Source organism: Ursus americanus, chromosome 16, assembly GCF_024610735.1.
Source record: "Ursus americanus isolate L20-20 chromosome 16, mUrsAme1.1.p, whole genome shotgun sequence".
NCBI lineage: Eukaryota > Metazoa > Chordata > Mammalia > Carnivora > Ursidae > Ursus > Ursus americanus.
The window spans coordinates 25549214-25567757 of record NC_142142.1 but is presented as its reverse complement, the minus strand read 5'-3'; the positions used below and the strand labels follow the sequence as shown (position 1 = coordinate 25567757).

Sequence of the window (18544 nt, the reverse complement as noted above, 5' to 3'; positions counted from 1 at the left end):
ATAGCGAGGGAAAGACATTCTTTGCAGCCTTTTCCTGAGTGGGTACTGCTAGGCTCTTCTTACCCTTCTCACCCTCAAATTCAAGTGACAGTAAGACTCCAAGGACTCACTCAGAGAAATTATAAAACTGGTATCTCATGACTTGATTAAACATTTTCTTAGGCAACAAACTTGCTGATTGGTTCCTGGCCTGTTTGAACAGGAGGATAAGATAGCTGGACACAAATGGCAGGCAGAAAAGTGAATAGCAGGAAAGAAACCTACACGCCCACCATTTAGAAAGGCAAGAGTATACAGGGTTCTTACGGATTGTTTGGACTTTGGAGAAAGTTGGCAAACATAAGCTTTCTGGGCTATATGACCAAAATGCCAGAGGCAGGAGCTGACCGGAAGTTGGAAGAGGCAGTACCTGAAGAGGAGGTTGCACCAGGAAAATCTGCAAAGACTCACAGAGGTGCTTGCAAGAGCCAGTCTTTGGAAGTCTGCTTCAACAATGGTTCAGTGGACAACAGCTTTACCTAGATTGGCAGCTATGTCACAGTAAGGGACAGTAGTTGTATTGTTTTACTTTGTTTTGTTTTGTTTACTACTCAATTTATTAGAGTGACCTCTTCAACGTAAAAAGGGAATGGGACAGCAGGGATGGGGGGCAAGGGTCTAGGGGGGCAAGGGTCTAGGGCGGCACACCAATGTTATTTGGGGCCTGCAGTGCCTGCACAGTTACAGAGGCACCCACAGCTCTAGATTTTGAACAAGATGTCATCCTGTGCCAGAGGAGGCTGTGTTCCAGATTGTCACACACCAGACCATGGGGGCTGAGCACGCAGAACCCCCAGTGAGAATTAAGACACACAAAGTTTGCTGTTTCATTGTATTTTGAAATCAGTTCAGACGTAAAAATGAGATTGGGATGGGGACAGGCAAGAACCACCAGAGAAAAGGCAGTGGAGAGCACCCATCCCGGGGTAGGGACCAAAGAGCTGCAGCAACAGTACCAGGCAAGGGATCCTACCAGGGATGGGAGTATTGCACTGATTCAGGTGGTGGAGGGGAGAAGCGGGAGGAAGCAGAGGATTGAGGCTGGCAGGGGATAAGTAAGTTGGATAAGCATGGGACACTGGGTGTCTTTCCAGCCTCTCCTCCCTACTCTAACACACAGAGGAGAAAAAGAACTGGGAAGAAAAAGGAGAAAAATGTGAAGAGAAATGATTCTCCATTCTCCTTGCAGCTGCAGGGCCTTGAGTTTAAGTCACTTGTTAGTGCTGAGGTAGGGGGAAAAGAACAGGAAATTACAGATAAATTTAATCGTTGTAACAACAGAAAACTATCTAAAAGCTATGGGACCTGCTTGGACGTCTAAAGGAAGAAGAAAATTGGATATGACAGAACATAGTTAAAGGCAATGATTTGAAAAAAAATAAAGCCACTTTATGTTTGTTACCCACTGTAGAGTTTCCAGTAAACCAAAAAGCAAGGGAATGGATTAAAGAGATATTTAAAATGTGCAATAGATCCAGCTTGACCAATTTGTTATGAGAGAAAAAGAAAAGTAAATGATGACTTCTGAGTTAATAGTCTGAATTATGTCATGAATTACCTCATCTATAAAATAATTTCAGGGTGGTTCTTAAGTTTGTTCTCATCACAGACTCCCATGAGAATTTGAGGGAAGTTACACACCGTCTTCACGAAAACAGGTACACACACACTCATAATTTTTGAAGAAATTCATGTGAAATAGAAAACATTGGAGTAAGAAACCAATTTGAGGAAAAAGATTGAGTATAGTTCTGAATATGTTGAATTTGTTGTGTCCAAGACAAATCCTTGTAGAGCTGTCCTTCAGAAAGAAGGCAATGTAAGTGTGTGCCTGGGTTGTTTTGTTTTCATGGCAAGCACTTCTGATACCCAGTTCTGACAAAGAAACGGTCTCCTTCTCACCCTTTTTTCAGAGCCTGGAGGTTCTGAAATTATTCAGTGGCTCAGCACAAAAGGTTCTGGAATTTCTTTAGGTTCCTTACAGAGATGCTTAGAGCTAGGGATGAGGCCCATTAATTAAAGTAACTTCTGCACTTAAGCTTTCCCTCTCGCTTTCTAGAAGCTGTCATGCATGTCCTTCTGGGTCACCTCACTTCTTCCTTTCAGCTAAATTGCATCTAAAGAGAAGAGCATGGTGACAGCCCAGACTTCCCTGAGTGTGTGTTGCTCTTAGCTTTTTAAAAAGCTTACTGATCAAGTTAAGGAGTATGAGTTTCTCCCTTTTCCATCATCTATAGAAAACATGTGTCTTCTCTTGCTATCCTTGAATTTCCACCTCTGTCAGTTTTTATTCTAGGTCAGAACTTCCACTTAGTGTGCAATTGTATGCAAAGCTTTCTTTTGATGTTTACATTGGGTTAATGTCTGGTAGCTGAAAGTGCACTACAAATTTTGTAATCCAGCAGGGCCTAGTCTAAAATCCTGGTATTTATTTCAGTCCTTTTTGCCTCATTTTCTTTCTTTCCCCTTATCAAATAAATGGAACAATATTTTGGGGTCTTTGCAAGGGTTAAAATAAGGTAATGTATTAAAAGAGCTTTGCATAGGGCATGGCAAATAATAAGAGTTTAATAGATGTTATCAAAACAAACAATGTGAAATTACTTCTTTTTTTTGAAATTTCATTTTTTTAAAGATTTTTATTTGTTTATTTGACAGAGATAGAGACAGCCAGCGAGAGAGGGAACACAAGCAGGGGGAGTGGGAGAGGGAGAAGAAGAAGCAGGCTCATAGCGGAGGAGCCTGATGTGGGGCTCAATCCCATAACGCCGGGATCATGCCCTGAGCCGAAGGCAGACTACTTAACCGCTGTGCCACCCAGGCGCCCCTGAAATTTCATTTTTTTAATTCATTACTATTATTAATTTTTTAAGATTTTATTTATTTGACAGAGAGAGAGAGAGAGATAGCACAAGCAGGGGGACCAGTAGAGGGAGAGAGAGAAGCAGACTCCTTGCTGAGCAGGAAGCCCCATGTGGAGCTCAATCCCAGGACCCTGGGATCATGACCTGACCTGAAGGCCGAAGCTTAACCATCTGAGTCACCCAGGCATCCTGGAAATTTCATTTTTTTAAAAAAAGATTTGAACTGCTTTGTCCCAAGTTCTTCATCTATAAATTAAATTGGTTAAGGTATAGTTAGTTTAATCCAGTCCCCATTTATTGAGTACCAGCTATTGTGGAGTTTATGAAGGCAATAAGTAAAGGATGTTACAAATTAGTCAGGAAGGTACTAACAGGCAAACAAATAACAAATCAAAGAGCCTGACCAAAATCAGGGCAATGCCACTTGCTGATTAGCCTTGAATAAAATAATAAATGACGATGAGTTTTCTCATCAGTAAATGAGTAACAGTAGTCAGCTCACATAACGGTTAGAAGCATTTTGTGAAATAGTGTGTAATATTGGTATGATGCCTGACACATACAAAGTGATCAGTAAATGTTTATCATTGGTAGAATCTTTTCAAGACCTTCACAGTTCCTAAGCTCTCTTATTTTTTAAAGATCCCATCCTAGATTTTATGTAGAATAAAACATATCTATATCTCATATAAAATGTACTTTTTGCTATAAAGTATTTTGAAATAATTTTATAACTTTATCATTGAAAGTGTTAATATAATAGTAATTTTTTATTATATTGTCATATTGGTAACTTTTTAAAAATAACAATGGGAGAGATACATTTAAGTTGATTAATTGTTGCAATATTACTTTGTATTATTTTCAACACTGTAGTTATTTTTGATTGTTTGAGCCAATAACTTTTTTTTCATGTCTCAAATCTTTATGCAGACCCTTAAAAATGCTGAGACTATATGCTCAATGGATAAAACACCCTAGCTGTTGGGTACTAAGACAAAACATAACAAATGCTCTAATGAGGTTCTGAGGAAACAAAAATAAAGGAAGAAATAATTCTAATTAAAGAGAATTAAGGAGGAGTTCAGCTAAAACGCGTATTTGCGCAGTGATAAATAGGTAAGAGTCTGGCCATTGAATAGTGTGTGGTCTCATATGACTAGAGCAATGGTCTCTAAATAGAGGTTTGAACAATTCAGGGATGTGTAGAATGTCCATTAGGGGACAGGAGGAAGGAAAGGAGAAAATGGCATAATATATCTGCTTTTGTTTACAATTGTAATTTCTAACTATTGTTTATTTACAATGCACTTAGTATATTAGTACAGTACTCTGTGTGTGTATGTATGATGTGTACGTAATTATAAATAAAATAAAATAAAATACATATATTGAAAATGTATCATAAGACAGTTTCAAGATTTACAGAACACATCCCCCTATCACCAGGGAATGATAGAAGTTATGACCTTTGAAGACTTTGGACTGTTCTACTAAGGAGTAAATACGTTATTTTGCAGACCATGGGGAGCCATAAAAAGTTTAGGCAAAAGTATTATTAGGTCTGTGATTTAGGAAGTTAAATCCAGAGGTAATGTGCAATTTGAATAAAAGCAGTGAAATACTAAAGTTCAGAAGAGCAATTAGGAAAAAAAAATCAATAGTCTTAACAATAGGTCATTTTGCCTATGTCCCTCCCAAACCAGGGTAAGACTTCCTAATTTTCAACCTTCCAATGAGATCTCACCCCCTCTGACATGCTTCCCTCACCATGGTCACAACCATGGCTGGTAAGCTGTTCCTCCTATGTACTCCAAATAGTTTTTGTACTTTTCCTTTCTGGAATTTATTATACTAAATGTTAATTTTCTGTTTACTTGTCTAATCCTTCCTCTAGTCTCTGTGGCTCCTAAGGGTAGGGACTAGGACTTATCCATCATCATATCCAAGATGACATCCACAATGCCTGGAATACAGAAGCTATTCAATAAGCAGTTGATGACTGTAAGGCACTTTACTTTTTCCTCAGCTTCCAGCCATTCAGTGGACTATTTCCTACCACTCTTTCAGGTCTCAGCTTAGATATCACTTTCTTTAGAAAAGTGTGTTTCCATTTAGTTCTTATCTCTTTTAATCATAATTACATATATAATTTTCTTTCCCATTATGACGATGGCTATTTCACTCATCAAAACAGGGAACCAAGGTAGGTAGAATTTAAAGTTCCTTCAGTGTTAAATATTGTATATACATGCTCTTTGGGGGTTACTGCAGGAGGTCTTACAGTGTAAAGATGACCTGCACGCTCAATGCAGATCACCTCTATGGTTTCACTCATTTATGGAACATAAGAAGTAGGAAGATCGGTAGGAGAAGAAAGGGATAAAGAAGGGGGGGTAATCAGAAGGGGGAATGAACCATGAGAGACTATGGACTCTGAGAAACAAACTGAGGGCTTCAGAGGGGAGGGGGTGGGGGAATGGGATAGGCTGGTGATGGGTATTAAGGAGGGCACGTAATGCATGGTGCACTGGGTGTTATACACAAGTAATGAATCATGGAACACTACATCAAAAACTAGGGATGTACTGTATGGTGACTAACATAATATAATAAAAAATATTATTTAAAAAAAAAGGCTGTTCATTTTCTCTGAGGTGAGAAGTCTCTGCATAGCTGTTCTCTTTCTGGCCTGGTATATAGACACATTCCCACCCCTGTGGTTGGTGTAAAAAATCTGTAGGGGTTTTCATTTCAAAAGAGAGTGTGTTCTGTTCAGAGTAACTGAGGAGAGCACCCCCCCACACACAAAATGGTAGCAGTATTTATGTCAGCTTCCATGATCCCTCCTGTTTTCTGGATCATGAACCCTTTGACTATGTACTGCACCAAAACACTCAGCCCCACTCTCTCTTCCACCACAAGGAGCGTGCACTTCTTCATTTTATTAATGATTCGTGGCTACCAGCATCACAATTGCCATGATGCTTCTGCAAACCTTATTGGCAATTTTTTCTAAAGGTAAAGCTGCTATTCTGGTTTGTTTCATCTCTTCTCTATTTTATAAACATAGCATGCTGATTTCTGATTTTTCCTCCTTTGTTTATTTTGTTCTTTTTTTCTAAAAAGATTTTTCTACTTCTTTCTACATATCCACTTTTTAAGATCCATCTAAACCTTTCCACTTGTAATAACTCTTCCAGGTTTTACTGGTTCTCTCCTCTTCTGAGTTACACAAGAATTCCAAGCAGACATAATTTTATTGTTCTGTAGTCCTTGTGAATAATTAAATAGTTTGAACATTATGGACAGAGATTGTGCCTTAAAATTTCTTTTACATTCTCTGCCATGTTTTGCATAACATAAGAAAGACAGCAATCACTAATGTTATTGACAAGATATTTCTAGTTTTTCTTCCAGACATGTGGTAGTATTGTGCTTCCCTGCTATTTTGAGGAATCTGAGGCCAGGTGCCTTACATTGGTCAATGAAATGTCAGTAAAAGTGTTGTGTGCCACTTCCATGTAGTAACTGTAAAAAATCTTAGTGTAGTTTGTCATATTCCATTTTTTCTGTCTTAGTAACTGGGTAACAACTTCAACCTGGACTTCTGAAGAAAAGTGACAGGTTGAAGAATACTCAAGTTGACTCTTGATGGATGGCATCCAGAAGAACCAATGTCATTTGTTAGTTGAGAGAGCCAACTACCAAGTGCAGAGCAATTGAATCATGAGCATCAGATAATTGGCCAGTTGAGGAAGAAAACAATCCCAGATAGTGGAGAGGACACATGTGCAAGTCACTCCTGACAGAAGCAGAACTTAACTCCTTCAGTACTTCAAGAGTTCTGGTGCACAAAAGTCATATAACCATTAGGCTGAACCAAGTGAGACTGCAATTTTTGTAGGATAAAAATAACCAAATATTGGAAATTTTATATCATGCAACCAAGTAGAAATAGAACTAAGAGAAGAAAATAAGAAAAACCTATGAGAAGAAATGTACCATCTTTGAATGAACCATTGAATTTTAAAGTGTCTGACAATAAGGCCTGAATTTGCCTGAATATATACAAGAGAGTTTATGATGTACTAGAACCTGTTACTAGATTGTAACATACAGGACTAAATAATGTATTATGGCTAAACAGAATTGAAAAATAATAAGCCAAAAAAAAAATCCCTTTCCATTTGCACAAATAATAAAGGAAAGTTGTTTTTTATAAATACATTACCCAGCTTAAAAATCTTTTCTGAGCTCCTTTAAGAAGTAGATAATCTGAAAGCCTTATATCTATTTTAAAAGTTAAATTTGTAACTTAAAAGCTTCCCATGAAGAAAACTCCAGGACCAGATGGAGAATTCTACCAAACATTTAAGAAGGAAATAATAACTCTACACAGACTCTTTCAGAGCTTTGAAGAGGGGGGGAATACTTCCTGACTCATTCTATGAAACCAGCATTACTCTGAAAACAAAACCAGTCAAAAAATTAAAAGAAAATAAAATTACCGGCCAATGTCTCTTAAGAACATAGATACAAAATTTTTAGCAAAACTATCGTAACAAAGAAGAATAAAGTGAGAGGTGTTATTCTTCCTGATATTACATATAACTATAGCTGCAGTAAATAAGGTAATTTGGTATTGGCAAAGAGATAGAATATAGATCAATAGAACAGAATAGGGCAACCAAAAATAGACCCACACAAAAATTTTTGACAAAAGTAAAAAAAACAATGCAATTGTGAAAGGTTATCTTTTTCAAAAATGATGCTGGGACGATGGACATCCCGAGGCAAAAACAAAAACAAAATACCATAATAAATAAATAATAATAAGTTAGATTCATACCAATGGAAGGGGATGCAAGATGGTAGAGTAGGAAGACCCTAAGCTCACCCCATCCCATATAACTATATATCACTCACATATGAGCCAATAAACCAGAAAGCCAACCAAAGAGTGGCAAAACAAACTCCACAACTAAATGTAGAGAAGAAGCCATATCTGAGAAGTCAGGAGGGGCAGAAATGGTGGTTGGGAGCTGCCCACAGGAGGGAGGGAGCTCCAGATGTGGAGAAAGAAAAACACCAGAGAGCCCACATAGGGAAAACAAATCCCCATAATGTCTGGTCTTGAAAGCCAGAGATGCTGAATTCCATGAGTTTGTATAACTAGCAGGACTTGGAACCTAGAGCATTAGAAGTCAGCTGGCTCATCACTGGCGGGGGGGGGGGGCAGGAGGGAAGTGATAGCAGGGTCTCTGCCCCTAAAGACAACAGTCCAGGGAGAGCAACATAGATGTGGCAGAGTGCACAATGGGAAGAAGATCTGTTTATATTAATTATAGAACATGTCAGGGGAATTCTCTGGGAAGAAAGGAGTTGGCAGCCACCATTTTTCTCCCTTGCCCCCACCGTAAATGCAGAGCCACCTGCAGGAGGTGGAACTACATGGGCACTTGTTACCTAACTTGCTAGCAGAGGACCTTGCCCACAAGTTCTCTTAGGGCTAACTCTCTCTAAGCCTGTTGGCCAAGTCTCTGAGCTCAGCTCAAATTTTGTTAGCACTGCATGTGCTGTGCCCAGCCACTGCCTCCTGATTTCATGCACCAGGTGGCCACTGAACTTCAGGAGATCTAGCTCAGGACTAGTGGCTCAGTGCAAATTTTACTAATTCCTCATATGCCCTCCCCGGGCACCACACACACAGACACAGTATGCTGCACCCAGCCACTGGCCAGAGACACCAAATGCCTCTGGCAATTGCTCCTGCTATGTGCTGCACTCCCAACTACTGATGCACTTTGAGGGATAGGCCAAGGATTAGCAGCTTAGCGCAAATTTTGCTAACATAGTATGCCATGCCCAACCACCTCTCCACTCTGGGAGTAGCCTCTCTACAAGCACAGACACTGTGTGCCACACCCAGTTGCAAGGCCTTCCTTGTCACAACCTCAGCCATGCATCTTATTACCTGACTGCTGGCACTCGTGGACATTGTAACTGTGGCCTTCACCACATTTCAGGGAATCTGGCCTAGGACTAGTGACTTGGTGCAAAAGTTGCTAACACTGCCACCCTGACTCTGAGCCCTCCTAGGATCATGCCCCTTCAGAGTCAGCCTGCCGAGGTCTCACTAACACCAAGAAAGCAAGCACAGGACACAACAGTGAATGCTATTCAAACACAATAACAGGTTATAGGTAGCACACATAAGAGACTGTCATTAAGTGCCAGGTTCTAGTGAACAGGGAACACTTTACCGCAGGGTACTCCAGGACCTTTGCTTCATAAAGCAACTATTTTAAAGGCAGAGGACAGAGCTGACTTTCCTAACATGCAAAACAGACACAGAAGTGGATGAATTGAGGAGACAGAGGAATTTGTCCCAAACAAAAGAACATAACAAATCACAGCAGGAGATCTAAGCAAAACAGAAATAAATAGTATGCCTGATAGAGAATATAAAGTAATGATCATAAAAATACTTACTGGACTTGAGAAAAGAGTGAAGTACATCAAAGAAACCCTTAAAAAAGAGATAAAAAATGACATATCAGAGATGAAGAACTCAATAAATGAAATGTAAAGTAAAATAGGTGGAATAAACAGTAGGCTACAGGAAGCAGAAGAATATATCAGTGACCTGGAGGAAGAGCAATGGAAGACAATCAAGTTGAACAGATGAGATATCCATATTCAGGAGAAACAGAGAACCTCCAACAAAATCAACAAAAGCAGATCCACACCGAGACCCACTGTAAGTAAAATGGAGGAATGGAAAAAAAAATGAAAAATGCCAAAATGTAGTGATAAAGAGAAAAATTAAAAACAGAAAAACAAAAGAAATTTTCATACAAAGGAAACTTCATAAGGCTATCAGTGGATTTTTCAACAGAAACTTCAACATCCAGAAGAGTGTGGCATGATAAATTCAAAGTGTTGAATGGGAAAAATCTGCAGCTAAGAATATTAAGAATATCCAGGAAGGATATCATTCAGAATAGAAGGAGAGATAAAGAGCTTCCCAAACAAACAAAAACTAAAGGACTTTATGACAACTAAACCAGCCCTGCAAGAGATAGTAAAGAGGACTCTGAGTAAAAAGGAAAGACCAAAAGAGACAATATGGAAGTATGAAACAAGAGCAGCAAAAAAATGAATGTTTATGTAAAAAAAAAAAAGTAGAACTCACAAAATAAAAGGATGTAAAATATGATACCATACACTTAAAATGCAGGAAGGAGAGGAGTAAAGAATGGGCTTAAACTTAAGAGACCATCAACTTAATATAGACAACTGTATGCAGAAGATGTTATATACAAACCTAATGGTAATTGCAAATCAAAAAACATTAATAGATATGCAAAGAATAAAGAGAAAAAAATTAAATATATCACTAAAGAAAACATGACAGAGAGGAATAGAAGAAAGGATCAAAGAAAACTACAAAAACAACTATAAAACAAGTAACAAAATGACAATATATACATATTAATCAATAATTTCTTTGAACATAGACTAAATGCTCTCATCAAATAACATGGATGAAAAAACAAGGTCCATCTGTATTCTGCTTACAAAAGACTCATTTTAGGCCTAAGGACACCTGCAGATTGAAAGTGAAGGAATGAAGAAACATCTATCATACAAATGGATGTCAAAAGAAAGCTAGAGTTTCAATACTTATATTAGACAAACTAGATGTTAATACAAAGTCTATAACAAGAGACAAAGAAGGATACTATATAATACTAAATGGGACAATTCAATAAGAAGATATAACTATTGTAATTATTTATGCACCCAACATGGGAACATTCAAATACATAAAACAGTTAATAAAAAAACATAAAGAAACTAATCAATGCCAGACCTCAAGTTATATTACAAAGCTGTAGTGATCAAAACTGTATGGTACTGGCACAAAAATAAACACAGATCAATGGAACAGAATAAAAAACCCAGAAATAAAACCACATTTATATGGTCAATTAATCTTCAACAAAACAGGAAAGAATATCCAATAGGAAAAAGACAGTCAGTCTCTTCAACAAATGGTGTTGGTAAAACTGGACAGCCACATGCAAAATAATGAAACTGGACCACTTTTCTTCCACAATACACAAAAATAAACTCAAAATGGATTAAAGACCTAAGTGAAACCATAAAAATTCTAGAAGAGAGCACAGGCAATAATTTCTCTGGCAGTGACTGTAGCAACATTTTTCTAGATATGTCTCCTGAGGAAAGGAAAATAAAAACAAAAATACACTATTGGGACTACATCAAAATAAAAAGCTTCTGCACAGGGAAGGAAACAATCAACAAAACTAAAAGGCAGAAGATATGGGAGAAGATATTTACAAATGATATATCCAGTGAAAGGTTATTATCCAAAATATATAAAGAACTGTTACAACTCAACCCCCAAAAACCAAATAATCCAATTGAAAATGGGCAGAAGACACGAACAGATGTTTTTCCAAAGAAGACATACAGATGGCCAACAGACACATGAAAAGATGCTCAACATCACTCAGTATCAGGGAAATGCAAATCAAAACTACAATGAGATATCACCTCACACCAGTTAGAATGGCTAAAATCAAAAACACAAGAAACAACAGGTGTTGGTGAGGATGTGGAGGAAAAGGAACCTTCATGTACTATTGGTGGGAGCGCAAACTGGTGCAGGCACTCTGGAAAACAATATGGAGATTCTTCAAAAAGTTAAAAATAGATCTACCCTACAATCCAGTTATCAGACTCCTGAGCATTTACCCAAAGAATATGAAAATAATAATTCAAAGGGATACATGCACCCCTTATGTTTATAGCAGGATCATTAATAATAGCTAAATTATGGAAGCACCCCAAGTGTCCATTGACTGAAGAATAGATAAAGAAGAAGTGGCATGCATATGTATATATATATAATGGAATATTATTCAGCCACAAAAAAAAGAATAAAAGTTTTCCATTTGCAAAGACATGGGTGGAGTTAGAGAGTATAATGCTAAGCAAAATAAGCCAGTCAGAGAAAGACAAATACCATATAGTTTCACTCATATGTGGAATATAAGAAACAAAATAAATGACCAAGGTAAAACAAGTCAAGGCAAAGAGAGAGAGAAGGAGACAAGCCAAGAGACAGACTCTTAACTATTGAGAAGAAACTGTTGGTTACTAGAGGGGAGGTGGGTGGAGGGATGGGTGAAATAGATGATGGGGATTAAGGACTGCACTAGTTGTGATGAGCACTGGGTGATGTATAGAATTGTTGAATCATTATATTGTACACCTGAAACTAATATAACACTATATGTTAACTACACTGGAATTAAAATAAAATCAAATCTTAAAAAATGATAAAATAAAATAACCAGGAAAAAAAGTTAGATTCATACATCATAGCATAAAGAAAAACTAACTCAAAATGAACCATAGACATAAACATAAAACCTAAAACTATAACATTTCTAGAGGAAAATAAAACCTTGTTGTGACCTTAGGTTAGGTGAATATTTCCAAGTACAAGCACAAAAACACAAAGCCTAAAATAAAATTGATATATTATACTTCATCAACCTTAAGAACTTCTGCTGTTGGAAAAATGTTAAGACATGCCATAAACTGGCAGAAAATATTTACAATTCTTCCACTTGAAAAAAGGGTTATATCTGGAATATTTTTAAAAAACCGTCAAACCTGAATAAGAAGGCAATTTCATAAAAAATTGGCAAAATATTTGATCACGTCACCAAAGAAGATATAAAGATAGGAAACAAGCACTTGAAAGATGCTTAATATCATTAGTCATTAAGGAAATGCAACTTAAAACCACAATGAAATTCTACTACCTAATTATTATAATAGCTAAAATTAAAAAGACTGATCATTTCAAGTGTTGCAGGAATTCTCAGATAATGCTGCTAGGAATATGAAGTGTAGTATGACTGTTTGGAAACAGTACAGCAACTCCTTTAAAAAGTTAAACATTAAACATAAACATAGAGGCGCCTGGGTGGCTGGGTTAAACACCTGCCTTCAGTTCAGATCGTGATCCCAGGGTCCAGGGATTGAGCCCTGCATTGGGCTTCCTGCTCAGCGAGGGGTCTGCTTCTCCCTCTCCCTCTGCCTCTCCTCCCCTCTGGTTCTCTCTCTCTCTCTCTCCCCGTCTCTCTCTCTCAAATAAATAAATAAGAAAACCTAAAAAAATAAAATAAAAAAACATAAACATAAAACCAATGATCCAATAATTAGTCCTAAGTACCTACCCAAAAGAAATAAAAGCAAAATATCCATAAAATACTTGTTACACAAATGTTGATAGCAGCTTTATTTGTAATAGATCCAAGCTGAAAATAACCCAAACAACCACCAGAAGGTGAATGGATAAACAAGTAGTGGTACACACACACAATGGAATACTATTAAGCAATTAAAAGGATGGGTCATCACAACAACACAGATGAATCTCAACTGAATTATTCTGCGTGAAATAAACTAAACAAAAAGGTGTATATAATGTTATGATTTTGTTTATATAAAATTATGTAAAACCTCAAGCTTATTATAGGGACAGAAAGCAGATCAGTAGTTGCCTGGTGTTAGGGTTATGATAAGAAGAGGTTAGAGAGAAAGAATATAAAGGAACACAGAGATGCTTTGCAGTGATGTATGTGTTGACTATCTTGATTGTGGTCATTGTTTTGCGTCTGCATCTGTTTGTGAGACTTTTCAAAGTATGTACTTTAAATATGTGAGCTTATTATATGCCTACACACCTCAATAAAGCTGTTTTTGTTTTTGTTTTTATATGGCAGCTTCCCATTGCCCTTAAAATAAAGATCAAATGTTTCCCATCTTCTACTAGGTCCTACATGATCTTGCCCCCATCTACCTCTCCAGTTTCACCTTGGGCCATTCCCACCCCTTTATATGCTACCATCATAATTGGCCATTTGGTTCTTCAAGAGTTTGTGGTCCTTCTCACCTCAAAACCTTTGAAAATGTTATTCTCTCTCTTTTCTGCACACTTAACTCCTAGTTAACTTCCTCTCATCCTAGAATTCTCAGTTCAAATATTAGTCCCCAAGGAAAGACTTACTGAACACCCTAAAATACTTGAGGTTTACCACATTCTACTTTTTCCTTTTAAAATTAGTCACAAATTTTATTTATATTTTTGAGTTCATTTTTAATTAATGACTATCAACACTACTAAAGTACAATAATTTACATATACCATTTAGTTAATACTTTTGAAGAACTAGTTAGATATAATTATAACATTTTATATATAAGGAAAGAGATTAGCTGCTTAAAACACACACATACTAGTCAATGGCAGTGATTTGAAATCAACCCTCTCTGACTTTAAAGCATATAATCTTAATTAATTATTAATGGTTCTATATTATATGCACTATGTATGATATGATATCAAAAAGAAATATAATCTGGAAGTCAGAACATGATCTCTAAAATGGCAACAGGTAAATAAGTAGTATTTCCAGGCAAGCAGTCTACTTGGAAGAACCTAAAATGTTTGTGGGGTATCTGATAGGTAAGTCCACAAACTGGGCTTCCAGTTTGGAAATGGGATGGAATTCCAGAAAATGGCCCTGAAATTTGGAGATCAAGATGGCATCAAGAAGTCAGCAATAAATCCTTGCAAGATAAGAGTAAGCATGGTGCTATCCTAGATAGACTGTGGCAGATTAATAAGGCAGAGATCCAGTAATTTGGTGCAAAATGAGAACCAAGACATCTCCAGGGCTAGGCAGAAACTCATGGAGAAGTTCAGAGATAATACAGAAAACATGATTTGGTACCGAATACTAGAGTGCTGGTTTGCATTTCTAAAATCTCTCTCTACCCTCAAGAGAATTTTACCTCACCACTGCCTTACCACCCTACTCCAGTTTCAAGGACTTCTCAGCAGAATTAATCCCCAAATTTGAAAATTTGAAACATAGGAGACACATGATAATAGAAGAGGAAAGAAGATACACAAAGAGGTTGAAAATTGCAAGAAAATATTAATTCAATATTCAGTTATCTAAGTAATTATATGTGTAATAGCCAGACATTATAATGTAAATCACATTCACTGTCTCATCTGTCTTTTCTTTTCTACATTAATATATATATTATATACATATATATATATATATATATATATATATATATATATATATACTCATCCAATAAAGATTTACAATTTGAATCAGTAGACAGGCTTTTGGTCAAATGACACTGCCACTTGACAGATAAAAACGCCATGCTGTTCAAAATTCTTCATTCCCCAAGTGGCCGAAAGTACAGGGCTGTTCATAAACTATCTTTAAAGGAGAGTATAATATATTGCCTCCTGTCAGTGAGAAACGACTTATCTTAAATCAGGAGCTGAAATACTGCCAGTGTCTTAAGATACATTTATTTCTTTAAAGAAACTAAATTTTAAGCCAAATTTCTCACCTGCTAGATTAGCATTTATGCCAATCAGTAAAATCCAGATATTTTTAAGATATTAGCGAGCTGAATAAATTATAATAATTTAGCTACATTTCAATAAAGTTTATAATTCTCATAAGATATTGCCTATTTGTTTATAAAAATATAATTTTTTACTTTCGAATATATCCTGTTATAGTATGTGTATCTTTAGAATTTAAATGGAATAAATATATTTCATTTTTATACAAAACGAGCACTGTCTAATCATCAGAATTTTGCTTCGACCATCTTGAATGGATTATATAACTTTTAAGGGCACTGGTTTACCAAATGTCTGAAGTTAGTATCTCTCCCAGACATAAACTACAAAAGCAAATTCTCTGTTCCTAGTTTGGCTTGCCTCTAAGTTTGTCTTCCTTCTTATAAGTTGTAAAGCAGTCTTGATGTATATTGAAAAGAGTATGATGTTTTTAAATTTATCTTTACTGATAACAATATGTAAATATAAATTCATAAGCAATAGTCAGCAACATAGAATCTAGTCCAATTATAACAAGGCTCAATGCTTTGAATAACTCAGTTTGGGGTGATTGGCAAGATTGAATACATATTTTAAAATAACATGAAAGATGTTGACTAAACATATTTAACCCATATTCTTCTTTCTTAAATAATATAATATTATTATATTACCATTGAATAAACTATTCTTTTCAGAACTAGGGAAATCCAGTTTTAGGATTTTAAGTTCAGTAGGTCCACTGGTTCTTACCAAACACGTGTTACTTCCTCTTTGCTAAAAGTCAGTCCAAATTCTTAGTGTCATATCAAATAAAACCACAACAGCCATTTCTATTTCTTTTCAGGTTGCTTGAAGAGGTTGAATGCATTGGTGAAAAAATGGGTTATATTTCAGGAGCATAGAAGGGAGAAAAAGACAAAAGTACTAATTAACTTTGAAATCTATATATTTGTGGGATGATGAATACACAAGATAATATGGCAATTCCAAATGTCAACCTCATTTTCACTGAACTTCTAAAAAATTTTTTTAATAATGCTTTAATTTTTCACCTTCATATAAGACTCAAGGTCCATTTTTAACAAAGGTCTCAAAAAAGCCCAAATGCAAACTCAGGTATCATGTTTTATATTCAAAAAGTGCAGTGTGAACAGCCCAAGTATCAGGTATCAGGTCTCATTTTCATACCCTTGCTGCGCTGGTGGCACTGTAGAGAAACCACCATAAATCATCTCTTGGCTGTATACAATTAATTTTATGTTCTGTACTTGTCTTTCTCTATGTTTTTATGCTGTTTCTTTTTATATTTGATTTTTTAGGTCCTCTGTGTTTGAAGTAAAATACTTAAAATACACTGGGTGATATTATAATATAAATTTTAATAACCAAATTCAGGGTCACCTTTTCCCACATGTTTTAAAATTAACTGTCAAGAGGTGTCAAAAGAAAAATTACCTGTAACTTCCTAACCCTTTTAAACATAAGAAGATATTAAGTGGGTTTATTGCATAATTTCTTGAAGGGTAAGACATTTCTACTATCACTGCATATTTTCACAGTGATCCCTTTATCCTATTTATTATTACCTTGGAGGTGGTTTCAGACGTCATCAGAATTTTTTTACCACTTAGCTGATTTGCAGTAAAAGAGGAAAAAAACCTTTTTTAATAATTTTCAGAATAGCTATTCTTCCAGACGGAAGTCTACGGATCCTGAATGCTTCTAAGTCAGATGAGGGAAAGTACGCTTGCCAAGGGGAGAATGTCTTTGGTTCTGCTGAAATCATAGCCTCAGTATCTGTAAAAGGTAAGAAAATGTGGCTAACCGTGTTATAAGCAGTTTCACGGCTTTGTCGGAAAGCTAATAAATATAATATGCATGTAAAATGTGTTTGCACATATGTGTGTGCATGCTCCTATTGATAAGATACATTACAAACATAGAACTAACACAGCCAAATTGTCCCTTTCCATTATTTAGAAGACCATAAAGGAAAGAACACCTTGTTGGTAGAAACTTAAGTATTTGCTTTGAACAAAATATGTGAGGACATAAAGAAAGCTTTCTGAAGTTTTACTGGATGTCTCAAAATTTAAAAGTATTCCAACAGTATAAAAATATTTTTCCTCTATCAAGACTAATTTTAACATCAATCAGTAATATTCTTTTGTTTTCACTTCAACCGGGGATCCGGGGCAGAAAGGAGTAGCAGAAGGACGACATGAATGTGTGGTGTCAGAGTGTGTATCAGATAAACGGTTACTTGGGGTGCCTGGGTAGCGCAGTCGTTAAGCGTCTGCCTTCGGCTCAGGGCGTGATCCTGGCGTTCTGGATCGAGTCCCACATTGGGCTCCTCCGCTGGGAACCTGCTTCTTTCTCTCTCACTCCCCTGCTGTGTTCCCTCTCTCGCTGGCTGTCTCTCTGTCGCATAAATAAATAAAAATCTTTAAAAAAAAAAAAAGATAAACGGTTACTTGACCTGTTCTTTGGTGTTTACATCAATGGAATTTTTTAAACACTGTCATTTTTTAGTGTTATAAATATTTCCACTTAAATGTTTCTGTTAGCTTTCTAGTTCTAATGTGAACTAGATTTTGACCTAGAACATTTTTTGAGACTATGTATCATTTTTTAGTACTAAGAAAATCTCATATGTTAGACAGAAAATCCCATTAATTAGCAAAGACATATTTTTCACAGCTGAACTATATCTTCAATCAAGTTTTTCCACGTAGGCATATATTATATAGTGAATCATACCTGGCTATAAAAATATAGAAATGTTAAGTTTTCTTTTTCTTTAGAAATAAAAATGTCATTGAAATAGCCAGCACTCTGATATTTTAGAAAAGAAGCAAACATTAACAGAAGGAAGGAAGATAATTTAAATGATGCCTTCATTTATAGCATAATAATGGGAATCCAACTCTATCTGCTAGTCTGTCTTATTGTGCTGAACAATCTTTGTCATAATGAAGCAATGTTGGATTCACAGACATTTTTGAAATAATAACCAAAAAGTGTTCTGTTAATCACAAGTTAAATGGAATATTTAGTTACTCGGAACATTCCAATGCTCACAAAGTTAAACTACAATATGCTGTGATTATCTGTCTTCTCTGATGAAGCCAGAACTTAGAAAGCCACACAG

The 18544-nt window shown here is 36.3% G+C and overlaps 1 protein-coding gene across 5 annotated transcripts in view; it reads left to right on the top strand.

Moving 5' to 3' along the window:
* CNTN5 (contactin 5) overlaps positions 1-18544 on the top strand; it is a 1325220-nt gene that overhangs the window by 1140251 nt on the left and 166425 nt on the right. For all 5 annotated transcript variants that reach the window (XM_045790825.2, XM_087868224.1, XM_045790823.2 and 2 more), the window contains one exon: positions 17072-17199. In XM_045790825.2, coding sequence (XP_045646781.1) covers positions 17072-17199 — 128 coding nt within the window. The remainder of the gene's footprint in view (positions 1-17071; positions 17200-18544) is intronic.